The sequence below is a fragment of the Ostrea edulis genome, chromosome 3 (genome assembly GCF_947568905.1).
Source record: "Ostrea edulis chromosome 3, xbOstEdul1.1, whole genome shotgun sequence".
NCBI lineage: Eukaryota > Metazoa > Mollusca > Bivalvia > Ostreida > Ostreidae > Ostrea > Ostrea edulis.
Genome location: NC_079166.1, coordinates 51,318,148 through 51,331,019, shown reverse-complemented (window position 1 = coordinate 51,331,019; position 12,872 = coordinate 51,318,148). Strand labels below are relative to the sequence as shown.

At 36.1% G+C, this 12,872-nt stretch overlaps 2 protein-coding genes across 3 annotated transcripts in view; one reads left to right on the top strand and one right to left on the bottom strand.

Moving 5' to 3' along the window:
* Positions 1 to 8,101, bottom strand: part of LOC125675657 (HIV Tat-specific factor 1 homolog) — an 81,138-nt gene extending 73,037 nt beyond the window's left edge. Inside the window, exon 1 of one of the 2 annotated variants that reach the window (XM_048913441.2) lies at positions 7,952 to 8,101. The gene's annotated coding sequence lies outside the window, so the exon portion shown is untranslated. Of the gene's footprint in view, positions 1 to 2,716; positions 2,995 to 7,951 lie in introns of those variants that run through there. The other variant, XM_048913442.2, reaches the window with a different exon arrangement.
* Positions 8,102 to 9,049: 948 nt separating this feature from the next.
* Positions 9,050 to 10,411, top strand: LOC125676441 (craniofacial development protein 2-like). Its single transcript, XM_048914305.2, has one exon. It carries the CDS (start codon positions 9,050 to 9,052, stop codon positions 10,409 to 10,411), a length of 1,362 nt encoding a protein of 453 aa, XP_048770262.2.
* The last annotated feature ends 2,461 nt before the right edge of the window (positions 10,412 to 12,872 follow it).

The following is a 12,872-nucleotide window of genomic DNA, read 5'->3' as shown; positions in this document are numbered from 1 at the left end:
CTTTCAAATATATGGCATCAACAAGAGAACGTAAATGAAAAATGGATAACAAATACCGTCAAAGACTTAACTAAGGATCAATTTATTCACACACGGTCAAGCGATATGTTCAATTCATTAAAAGGTAAAATATACAGAACTTTTAAGATAGACTTTGGACTTGAAAAATATTTAGAAAAATTGTCATTTTTTTTTTTTTAGAACTATTCTTCTCAAATTTCACACCACAAATCACCACCTTTCCAGTTGAAACTTGCAGATGGATTAGTATTCCATATAATGAAAGATTTTGTGTTTTGTGTAACGAATCAAAATTTGCAGACAATTCCATTATATATTAGAATGCAGTGCTTTGTCAAATGTTAGAAAAGAATACATACACAGTAGGTACTACACAAGACCTATTAAAATGTTATTAAATTTCATGAAATTATGTCAATCAGTAACAGGGTTCGACACTCATCAGAATTTGGACTCGCCATCCGAGCAACCTAGGTACTAATTTCAGGTTGCCCAAACAAATAATACTTTAAACGTAAACCTAAAATCTATTGCATTTCTACTTCAGTTTCAAACAGAATCTCAATAACTCTCTTCTCGCAAACATCGTTTCCTCACTCTCAACCATCTCCTCATAATCACTCTCATTCTCTCCAAAACTCTCCATGCTCTCTACCACTGCATTCTCCTCTGAGTAACATTCACCTATTCGCAAGTTCATTCACACTATATTTCAAATGGACAATTTATGTACTGCATGTCTATCATTTTAGATTTTTCCGCTCTCTGTAGTTTACATAATGTATGTTTGTTGTTCTTGTATGCTCTTAAATACCTTTAGTTAATGGACCCAAAATTGAAAAAAAAAACGAACCAAACTGTTTTCATTCTCAGATTTTTCACTGTTTCAACCCAAATTTCAACTGCTATTTCTGTCTTTAAAGTATACAATTGTCCTTGTCTTGTGTCTGGAATAAGTAGGTTATATATTTCGTTTTACAACTTAAAGTCCGAACAATGTTGAGCCTTGAATAAAGTCGGAGATAACACGGGCATTTTCTCATCTTCATAAATGAGCCATGGATGCCCTTGGGTGAATGATGTCTTATACGGGCCGTTTAAGACATCATTCACCCAGGGCCGTCCATCTTTAAGGTTTCCTTTATAGTTTATCCTTTTCTTAGATTGTTTAAGCGTCGGTAACCCACCCCAACTAGATCGAATGTCCACGTTCTTTAACCAGATGTTTTGCTCTTGCATAATAAAATGCAAACTGGACATCTCCGGAATTCTTAAAGACTACTTCCATTATCGCACCAGACCAAAATACAAATGAAGTATTACCGACTGGATTTATTTCTTTTCACATTATTTTGAAATGTATTCGTTTTCAAAATGTATACAAATTTTGTCACAATCCAAACTCGTCACCAGATCGCCATTTGGGCGAACTAGGTTAACAAACTGGTCGTCAAAATTCATTTCGAGGTGGCGAGCTTGAATGTTGAACCCTGCAGTAATGTTTAAACACTCTGTATGTTTATCTAAAAAATCTATCAAGTTAGTCTGTCCTCCTAAACATATTTTGTTAATATTTTTCACTACACATGCACATTGTATATTTGAACATAATCTGACCTTATTCTTACTCAATGTATGTTTATCTAATGCACCTCATGTACCACATATAATATGGTTTGAGCGAATCAATGAACTTGAACTTGATAAATAAAGAGTTCAACAAAAATTCTTAAAATTTCATACATCAGGGCTGGAAATTAACATATGCCCGTCAGTCTGTGACTGGTTAAAAGTCTGGCGGACTAACTGACATTTGATTTAGTCAGTCCGATGGGACTGATTAATTTTCTAAAGCATCATTTTGGAAAATATACTTATGAAATCTTGTGCACACATTTGGCGTAGATCTACTTCGATCTGTAGATATCAGACGAATCTGATTCGTAAATTATAAATCCCACATAAGTGTTAGATTATTGTCTGTGGCATATTGAGTTAAATTTCATTTTGATAACATGAACAGAATATGTTTCATTATTTCTGGAAAACTCTGTTGGACTGGTAAATTTTTCTGCAGACTGGTTGATATTATACCCATCAGTCCGGCTGGACTGGTGACATAAAAAGTTAGCTTCAAGCCCTGTACATGATGGGATTTGTTTTAAAGGGACTGATTCATGATTTCCCCCCAAAATTTTGTTTTTCACTTTTAATGATCAAAATTTACTGTCTAATATGTTTGAAAGATTTCACATGAAAATTAAGGTTATACATTATCACAGAAGCTCATTTTAGAGAGTTTATTATTTGTTTAGTAAACAAAGATTGCGGTATGCTATTGTTTATGAAATTTTCAAAAGAAATGGATATCGATCTAAGTTTATTATATCTTTCACATTTCTAGCATTTTGGGGGTAAAATGTGTCCTCTAAAAGTTAAAATTTGTGACTATATGCAAAATTAAGATGCATTATATTACAAAATCAATATTTCACTTGTTTGTTTACATAAAGACTCGAGTCTTTGTTTACATAACACAAATTTAAGGCTACAATATTGCTTTTATTCTTGCATTCAGAAGGTCAAAATTATGGCTGTCAACATTAAATGAGTTATAGAGGGCGAAGCCCTCTCAAGGAGCTCTCCCTATGTTTAAAAGGAAAATATAGAAAACTAATGAGAAATTAAACTATACCTATGGAACTTGAAAATTTTGGTCCCAATGGCGTCGATTCGAATACTAGCGCGTGGACATGTATTTCTCCATTTTGAATCTCGTGTACCCAAGTTAACGTCATTCTGCGATGTTACATGAAATCCGTAATAGCATGTAAATCTTATTTTTTTAATCATATATAATCACACACACTAATAGCAACAACTGCCAAAATAATGGGGAAAATAATAATAAAAAGAATTGTACTTGGTGTAGACAGACATTTGAGAATGGAACAAGCTGGATTCAGGGCAGGAAGAGGCACTATGGAACAGATATTTGTCCTACGTAATATTCTAGAACAAGCTATAGAATGGCAGAGCTGCCAACATTATGAAATGGAAAATAGTAAGCCGAACTTTTATGAATAAATATGTAACCTGAGCAATTTTAGGCATATTTCAAATCCAGACATACTAATTGTCAAGCAATAAATGATTTCAGAACTGCAGAAAGTCAAATTTTATACATCTTTTATTGATTTTACCTTCTAATACTTGTGTACAAAATCTTGCTACATAAGTACAAATCATAATTTTACAGTTACTGTGTCAGTTATTCCGGTAAATTTTTTAATGTCATTTTCCCCGCCGTGAGAAATGTTGATGTATGTCAAACAGATTGTACACTTAGCATACAAACTCCCACTTTCTGACTTTGAAACGAATAGATGTTTACTTGCATATTGTTCTTTGAATTTCTGGCTTCATTCGGTTTTCTTCTTTGGGGGATTATTGTTGTTATTTCCATCAATGCATGCCTTACGTTTAGTAGCAGCTGTCATATCGTTTATTTCAAAGCATTAAAATGATCGAGCTTTTGTATATACATGTATATATATATATAGACTATGCAAACAAACGTAGTAACGACTATGGCTTGTTTATTATAAAAGTAAAAACCAATGACGGACAGCTCTAAAACTTTTGAAATGTCAACTAAGCGAAAATCGGAAGATATATAGTGAAATTGTAAGGCGTATTTTCGGCCCTAAAATCGTAAGCCTTACGCCAAAATCGTAAGGGTTGGCAGCTCTGGAATGGAACTCCAACCTCTATCTATGCTTCGTCGATTTTGAAAAAGCCTTCGACAGCATACACAGGGAAACCCTTTGAAATATCATGAAATCTTATGGAATACCAGACGAAATAATCAGTATGGTTAAATTAATGTATGAAGACAGTGAATGTGCAGTTGTTGATGGAAATGGTACAACAGAATGGTTTAATGTTAAATCTGGTGTCAAACAAGGATGCAACATGTTGGGATTCTTGTTCCTCCTGGTAGTTGACTGGATAATGAAAAAGACAACAGCAGATAACAACTCAGGCATAAGATGGAATATGACAACAAAATTAGACGATCTAGATTTTGCAGATGACATCGCTTTATTATCCAGCAGCAAAGATCAAATGCAACAAAAACTGAACTCTCTAAACAGATATGCAGCTAGAACAGGTTTAAAAATCAATACAGGAAAAACCAAAGTTATGCATCTAAATGCTGCAAACAACACACCAATAACCATCAATGGGAACAACATAAACGATGTGGATGAGTTCATTTACCTCAGAGCAACAGTAAGCAAGACAGGAGGTACTAATGAAGATATAAGAAGAAGAATTGGCCATGCAAGAGTAGCATTCCATAAGCTACGAAAGATCTGGAGCAAAAATGTCTTAGGAAAATCTTAAAGATCTACTGGCTAATGAAAATATCAAATGTAGCAGTTAGAGAGATAGCAGGAGTAGCAAAGATCAGCACTATGATAAAAACACGCAGATGGCAGTGGATTGGACATGTGTTACGGATGGATAAAAGAACACACCCATATGTAGCCCTTAGTTGGACACCAGAAGGAAAAAGGAAAGAGGAAGACCAAAGGAAACGTGGAGAAGAACAATAAAAAGAGAGAGGAAAGAACTAGGTTTTGGGTCATGGACAGAGGCAGCAAGATCAGCCCAGGATAGAAGTAAATGGAGAGGACTTGTTCATGGCCCTATTCTCCACGAGGAGAGAAGGAATTAAGTCAAGTAAGTCAATCACTCCTTGATTTAAAATGCGATTGTACAATGCAACGTCTCCCTATATTTGTGTATTTGCTGAATATGACGTCACAATGCACTGTTTACATCAGTTGCATAGCGTTTCCCGCATTCAATAAATAGGCGGATCAAAAATGTCTAAAGTTAGAATATTTTGATAGAGCTCTGTCCTCACATGTTAGGTGCTAATTTTTCGAGATATTTTTGCCCTGTTGTGGATCTAGATACTAATGCCAATATTTTTTGCTTCGTCCTCAAACACGGTCACGCCGTAAGACATATTATTCTTTAACATCAAAAATGAAAAATATTTTTATCAAAAATCGTGAACCAGACCCATAAGGTAGCTCATTACCAGTGGCATAGCTTCGTATGAAGCACGGAAGCATGTGCTTCCACATTGTGGCGGGTAAAAAAATTAAATAATTTAAAGTCAAGTTAAAATGATTTTAAGTAATATCAAAACAGAAATAAATATTTGGTCGAAAATACTGAATGCTGAAAAAAAAAATGCAGTAAAACTAACTGATAATCTGGGTTTTTTCTTAAATTGAAGGAATTTACTATGACCTTACCCCATGTGTCTGTGTTAAAAAATTAAAGAAAATGTGTATTGGAGACTTTGAAAATACCTTTCTTAATTGTCTAAAATGCACCAGCTTCCGGGGGCTTCGCCCACTGGGCTCCCACCGGGGCTTTGCCCTGGACCCATTGGGGGGCCTTAGGGTGACCCCCAACCCCCTGCCCTTTCTGCTTCCATATATTTATCTTCCCCAAGCTACGCCGCTGATTACATTAAAATTTTACTCAATGGCTCGTTAAAACACCTCTTATGAAGTATGATTTCACCATCGAAAGAGTGAAACAAGCTCTCAATTATCTTATATAAATTTTTTGTGATTTTTCCTAGAATGATGAAAAAGGTGTTTGGTTTGCAAATAAGAGATTTTTGAGTCAAAATTTGCTGTGATTTGGTGCATGACATCAGTGCTCCCACTGGACCAGAATTCCCTTTCGCCACTTTTTCGGGGAGTGGCGCGGCACAAATAATCACATGCTTTACAATTATTTCCATCATATTATATATTATTTTATTCATTACACTTATTTTAGCATTTTGAATCAGTTACATTACTCATATCCAGCTACCATACCTAAACATTTCTTTCTGAAATAATAAGAAGTTGATTTGTTTGATAAATTCTATTATGGAAATCAAAAATCAGATAATAAATCATATAAATATAAACTTCATGATGCTACACCCCTCAGTGAAAACATTGTGTACATTGGCCGAAATGCAGATGTCACAAAACATCAAGCCCAATTTAGAGTCGTATCTCAACCATTCCCTATTAAATTTCCGTTTTTGTATGGAAGATTTTGCAATTTGGACACAAATGTTTGAGCAGGTGGGGTTGACTGTAAAAACATAGATTTTTTTTTTTTAATTTTAGACTGACTAGGGTCAGAAGCTACAAGTTTAGTGTCAAAATAGAATGGGGTGCATAGTCTTATGAGATTAGCATTTTTATACTGTTGCGCACCGAACTTCAAAGAAAATTATTTATTAAAATTGCTATGTCCATATCAATGGTGACCGACCGCATTGTTTATGAAATATTCGAACTAAAATCAAACACATCAAAATCAAAATCTTGTAATCAACAAGCTTGGCCGCAAAAACAAACAATTGATGTATTCATATATACATTATACACAATAATACGACCAATTTAATTACCGGTCGGTTCTCTGGTTAAGAATTGACATTAATGTGGAGATGATAACACGATAATGAATAAGACTTTAAATGTTAAACAATTGACCACAGCAGGGTAAACAGCTGTCCGATGTACTTTATTACATAATCACCCACTTTTTTGCAGCCATAAATTACCTGAGGCTGTAACCAGCTCTGTGCGCACTGGAGCGTTCCGGTGCACGCATGGACTGAATAAACAGATTTTGACTGCATAAACAAACAGGCGATAATGTGTCACTGACAAAGGATTAAAAATACAATTTATTGCAAAAAGGGATTTTCACCACTTTCAATTTTTTTCGCCATTGTTGAAAAAAAGTCGCCATTGGCGAAAATGGCGAAGCCCAGCTCGAGCACTGCATGACATGAATATCTGATAAAACATGCCTAAAAGATTCAGATATAAATGTTCGAATTTTTTAGAAAAAAATACTTATGAAAATTGAAATCGTTATTTGCTAATATTTTTTTAATCTATGGATAAAATCTTCAAAAAACATGTCAGTTAGAAAAGAGATATATCGAAGAAATATATTATAAAAAGAATTTGAAATTACCATACTTTAGATATAATCACTATATTCAAACTGGAGAAAAAAGTACCAATACCGATCAAAATTGATAGTAATTACTAAAATAATCATATTGAACATTGCTAATTGTATGCACTGTTAATCAAGAAATGTTTCCTTTATAAAGTCAATTAATTTGTAAACCATGTTACATCAAGGAAATGTGGTTTCTGATTACAATGTTCTCTGTGACTACCTTTTAATAATTCCGATCGGGCTTGGTTCAAATTAGAAAAATCTTAATATTTCTGAATTTTGACCATTTCATTTCAATTTCTTTTTAAAATATATTTAGAACTCTGATATATCTTTTAAGACTTTTTTCTAACTGGCATGGGTTTTTTTGAAGATTTTATCCGTAAAAATTTTAAATATTAGCAATAACGTTTTCAATTTTTTATAAATATATTTTTATTTAAAAAATTAGAACGTCTATCTCAGTCGTCCCTTAGGCATGTTTTCTTAGATATTCATATTATGCATCTAATTACAGCAAATTTTGGACTCTTACAAAGTACCTTTTTTATCATCCCGGGATAAATCACCAAAAAAAATTCATATAAATAATTGAGAGCTTGTATCACTTTTTCGATGGTGAAGTCATATTTCATAAGGTGTGTTTTAACAAGCCATTAAATAAAAATTTAGTGTAGATGAGCTACCTTAACTGTTTAATCGTTGTACTAACGTTTGTGGGTGACTTTACTGCAATAACCATATCAAACACAAAACGAGTTCAACTTCGTTTCAACTCGGCTAATAACCAATAAACACGGAATAGTATCAGATCAGGTTTAAAATATCAAATTATAAAGTAAATTGGTAACGTTACCGTTGTAAAACAGTCGATTTGGTCCAAAAAATCAGAACAATCGGCGTATAAAATTGCAGCAATGGAGTGAAGTTTCCTTCGAAAAATTACATTTATCGCTTATATTGCACTCCGACATCGAACCCGACCAAATATAATGCACTGTTGTATACGTATATGTGGAGGGTATTCACAGCACTTGGCGGATTTAAGGGGGGGGGGGGGTGGGCGCAGCCGGCGCCCCCTCCCCTAAAATTTTCAAATTGAAGGTAAATCGTGCTTGCTTGTTTAGAAAAATGTAAGCGATGAAAGAAGAAATAATTTCGTCCACGCTCGGAGAAATAAATGACAAAATCTTTTGATTTTATTGAAAGAAATTTTTTTTCCCCATAACCCTTAAAATTTCCGTCATTTTATCAATTTCACCTTGTCAAAAATGACAGAAAATAGTAAAAATTACTACATAGGAGACATATTTGTGTGTTGGTGAATCATCACAGGGTAGTGAAATGCGTCTAGTGTGGCTAAGATCAAAATTGTAGATCTAATGCTGCCGCTGGCTAGCCTACTTGTAGGTGAAAAGGAAAGTAAAATGCGTAAATCTTTCTTTGCCAGTATAAACCCTCTACACTACCAAGACTCCTTCAATGCCTCCCCGTGGCAACGCACGTCAACTGGGATCAAGTATCACAGGCTGAATTGCAGGGGATCTCGGAGCAGCAAGGGCCCCAGAGATGCAGTGTGTAGGCCCACCGGTGTGTGGACATGTCCTAGCACTCATCAACCTTGCCCCAACCATGGGCAAATGGTCGGCCAGATGAGTGTCGTCAACTTTGGCAAGTAACTCATCTAGGAGAAGGAAACTCTGATATAGAACCTGGGTAGAATGATTCATTAGCTGAGGTAGGCAACCATTCTAGAGGAAGGTAACCTTGAATACAAATCCCTGGCCCAACAGGTTGGAGGTTGAGCAAGGGGGTAATCTCTCCTTCTCGTAAAAAAATATTGATTACGGAAACAAGGACTAGAAATAATTCAACTTTTCTCCAGACTTCAGGATACCAGCAGAATCCTGCATGTATGAATGCTTCTTGTGAAATCCAACAGGAAGCTAGCAGCATGAAGAGTATACTGAATACGAGAACCAAGCTAAGAGTAGGCTTCTGGAATGTCCGTACAATGTATGAGACCGGAAAGCAGGCTCAAGTCTTAAGAGAGATGAAAGAGAGCACGCTGCACATTCTAGGTGTAAGTGAGTGCAGATGGACAGATTTTGGAAAGAATACAACAAGTACAGGAGAAACAATAGTATTCTCAGGGAGAAAAGATGGACGTCATCATGAAGGAGTAGCAATCATTTTATTTAAATCAGCTGCTAAGTCATTAATAGAATATCATCCAGTTAATGAAAGAATAATAAGAACAAGACTAAACACCAAGCCAGTCAAAACATCCATAATACAGGTCTATTCTCCAACAAATGATGCAGAAAGTGATGTTAAACAAGATTTTTATGAAGCACTTCAAGCTGAAATAGAAAAGATTCCTAAACATGATTTGACAATAGTTATGGGAGACCTCAATGCAAAAGTAGGAAACAACAACACAGGATTCGAGCGAGTGATTGGCAAATATGGATGTGGCGTCATGAATGAAAACGGAGAGCAGTTTGTAGAATTTTGTGGAAACAATAACCTAGTCATCGGTGGAACACTTTTTCCACATAAAGATATTCACAAACTAACATGGGTATCACCTGGAGGACGAGATAAGAATCAGATTGACCACATTGCAATTAATGGTAAATGGACGAGGTCACTCCAAGATGTGAGAGTGAGACGAGGAGCTGACGTAGGGAGTGACCACCACCTAGTCACTGCTAACATCAAGTTGAAATTGAAGAAAATAGCACCAAAGTCAAATATTAAAAAGTACGACACAGGGAAGCTTAGTGACAACAAAATCAAACAAGAATTCAGAATAGAGCTAAGAAGCAAATTCCACGTCTTACAAAACAACAACATAGAAAATGAAAACCAAATAGACAAACATTGGAACAGGGTGAGAGATACTTTCAGCAAAACAAGCGAAAAAGTATTGGGCTTCAGAAGGCAAGTTCATAAAGAATGGATTACATCAGAAACGTGGAAGCTAATAGATAAGAGAAAAGACCTTAAGAAGAAGCTATGTAACACACGCTCTGAGAGAATAAAAGATAAATTTGCAGAACAATATAGCAACAGCAATAGAGAAGTTAAAAAAGCGACAAAAAAGGATAGACAAAATTTTATAGAAGGAATGGCAAAGGAAGCTGAGAAAGCTGCCTCCGAGCAGAGAATGGGAGGTCTTTACCAGATAATCAAAAAACTATGTGGGAAAAGAAGAAACGCAAACATGCCAGTAAGAGACAAACAAGAAGCACTGATAACATCAGAAAGACAGCAATATGAGCAGAAATATTTAAAGCTGATCCCACACTAGCAGCAGCTATACTCCACCCACTTTTCTGCAAGATCTGGAACGAAAACATCATACCAAATACATGGGCTGAAGGGAACATTATTATACTGCCAAAGAAAGGAGATCTAACCAACTGCAATAACTGGAGAAGTATCACCTTACTTTCCATACCTAGCAAAGTTTTTAGTAAAATTATAATTGATAGAATAAAGACAGCAGTAGATAGCAAACTGCGAGACGAACAGGCAGGCTTTAGAAAAGGAAAGAGCTGCTGTGACCAGGTGTTCACACTCAGAAACAGAGCAATGCACATAGTGGCAGAGACAATTAATTATCAACTTTGTCGATTTTGAGAAAGCCTTTGACAGTATCCACAGAGAAAGCTTATGGAAGATCTTAAGACACTATGGAATACCAGCTAAGATAGTGGAGATAATTAAAGCTTTCTACTCCGAGTTCAGATGCACGGTTGGCAAAGAACCAGACACAAGCTTCCTCGTGAAATCTGGGGTAAGACAAGGCTGTGTAATGTCATCCCTTTTATTTTTGATTGCAGTAGATTGGGTAATGCGATCAACCCTGAGTGGAAACAACAACGGCATCAGGTGGACCCTATTTTCCAATCTAGAAGATCTTGACTACGCAGATGACCTTGCCCTACTGTCACACCTTGAGGTACACATGCAAAGAAAGACATCAAACCTGCAATCTAATGCCAGCAAAATTGGATTGAACATCAACATAAAGAAAACAGAGGTTATGTCTTTGAATATCAGGCATCCACAAGGAATACAGATTAATGGTAAAAACCTGGAAAGTACAAGATCTTTTACATACCTGGGTAGCATTGTTACAACAGATGGTGGTGCGGAAGAAGACATCAAGGCAAGATTAGGAAAAGTAAGAGGTGCCTTTATCAATCTTAGGAACATCTGGAAGTCAAACAGCATAAGCAAGAACACCAAGATGAGGTTATACAACAGCTGTGTCCTGTCAGTTCTGTTGTACGGAGCGCAATGTTGGAGGATGACGGAGAAAGACATTAACAAACTATCAAGCTTCCACAATGGATGTCTCCGAAAGATCTGTAAGATATTTTGGCCTGAAAAAATCACAAATGAGAATTTACATGCAAGAACAAAATCCTCAGACATGCGCACCATACTTATGAAATACCGCTGGAGATGGATTGGGCATGTCTTAAGGAAACCCATCAATGACATCACTAGGGTCTCACTTCGATGGACTCCAGAAGGGAAAAGAAAACAAGGCCGTCCAAAGACCACCTGGAGGAGAACTGTCGAAACAGAAATGAAAGAGATTGGCATGACCTGGGGCAAAATTGAAAAGGCTGCTAAAGACAGAGAGGAGTGGAAGAAACTAGTCCTTGCCCTGTGTGCCCACGGGCGCAACAAGGACTAGGAAGGAAGGAAGGAGACATATTTCAAGCCCTGTAAAATCCAGGAAAATCCAGTAGCCCTGAGCCCTCACTGTGGCTTCGCTCTGGACCCACTGGGAGCTTCAAGGCGGCCCCAAGACCCCTTGCCTTATAATGTTGTCTGATTATTGTCGCAATCAGTAACTTTTTTGTCAAAAAACTTTTCATAAGACATGTAGAACAAAAGTTGTTTAGTTTTGCAAGATCTTTCCAATGATGTCAATAAAAAGGCCTGTGGGCCTCATGACTCGCCTGATTAGTGTCACAATCAATAACCTTTTTCTCGAGAAACTTATGATATTGAATATTGATTACAAGGTGTTCAGCTGAGCAAGATCTATGTAATAATATAAAGAAACAGGCCTGCTGGCCCCCTGGCTCGCTTCAACAGTCGAATAAGAAACATAAGAAAATTGATAGAAAAAATATTATCTCTTTTAAACGTGTTTTAAATATCGCCCTATTTTAAAGAATTTAGGTGTTTATTCATTTCATGTATGGTTGATCACTAATTGAATTATCCCAATCAAGATCCTATCTCATCAGAAATCGGACGGACGATCGTGTCTAGTTATCGGTTGTTTTTTCTTCTTACTCGATTACTCAAAAACGCGTGGAAATGTTCAGGGATGGTAGATGTAACGTGCGAGATCCGAGCGATCTCCTTGGGATCATACTTGGTTTGCCCAAGTCTTATAAGGATAATAACGAATGCAAAATATACAGATAATGGACACTTGTCTAGTGTAAAACAAATTCAACTAGTTCTAATTGTAACGGGGACCGTTACAGATGTTCCCCAAACCTCCCCCAATTAAAAAGTGATGTCCTTGTGAATCTATAGGAAAAAATCATTTTATTTTATCCTTTAATTACATGTAGTACGTTCAATATGGTCATTTCAGTACCAAGAAATGAAAGAAAGCGTTGCACGTGCATACACGCGCACGCGTGTATGATTCCGAATTTTTGTTTATGTCGTTCAACAGGCATTTGTATCATATACCCACAGTATGAATTTCATAACCTTTCCACCACATATAA

Excerpts from the sequence above, each read along its gene's own strand:
- LOC125676441 (XM_048914305.2), top strand. The coding sequence starts at position 9,050 with ATGAAGAGTATACTGAATACGAGAACCAAGCTAAGAGTAGGCTTCTGG.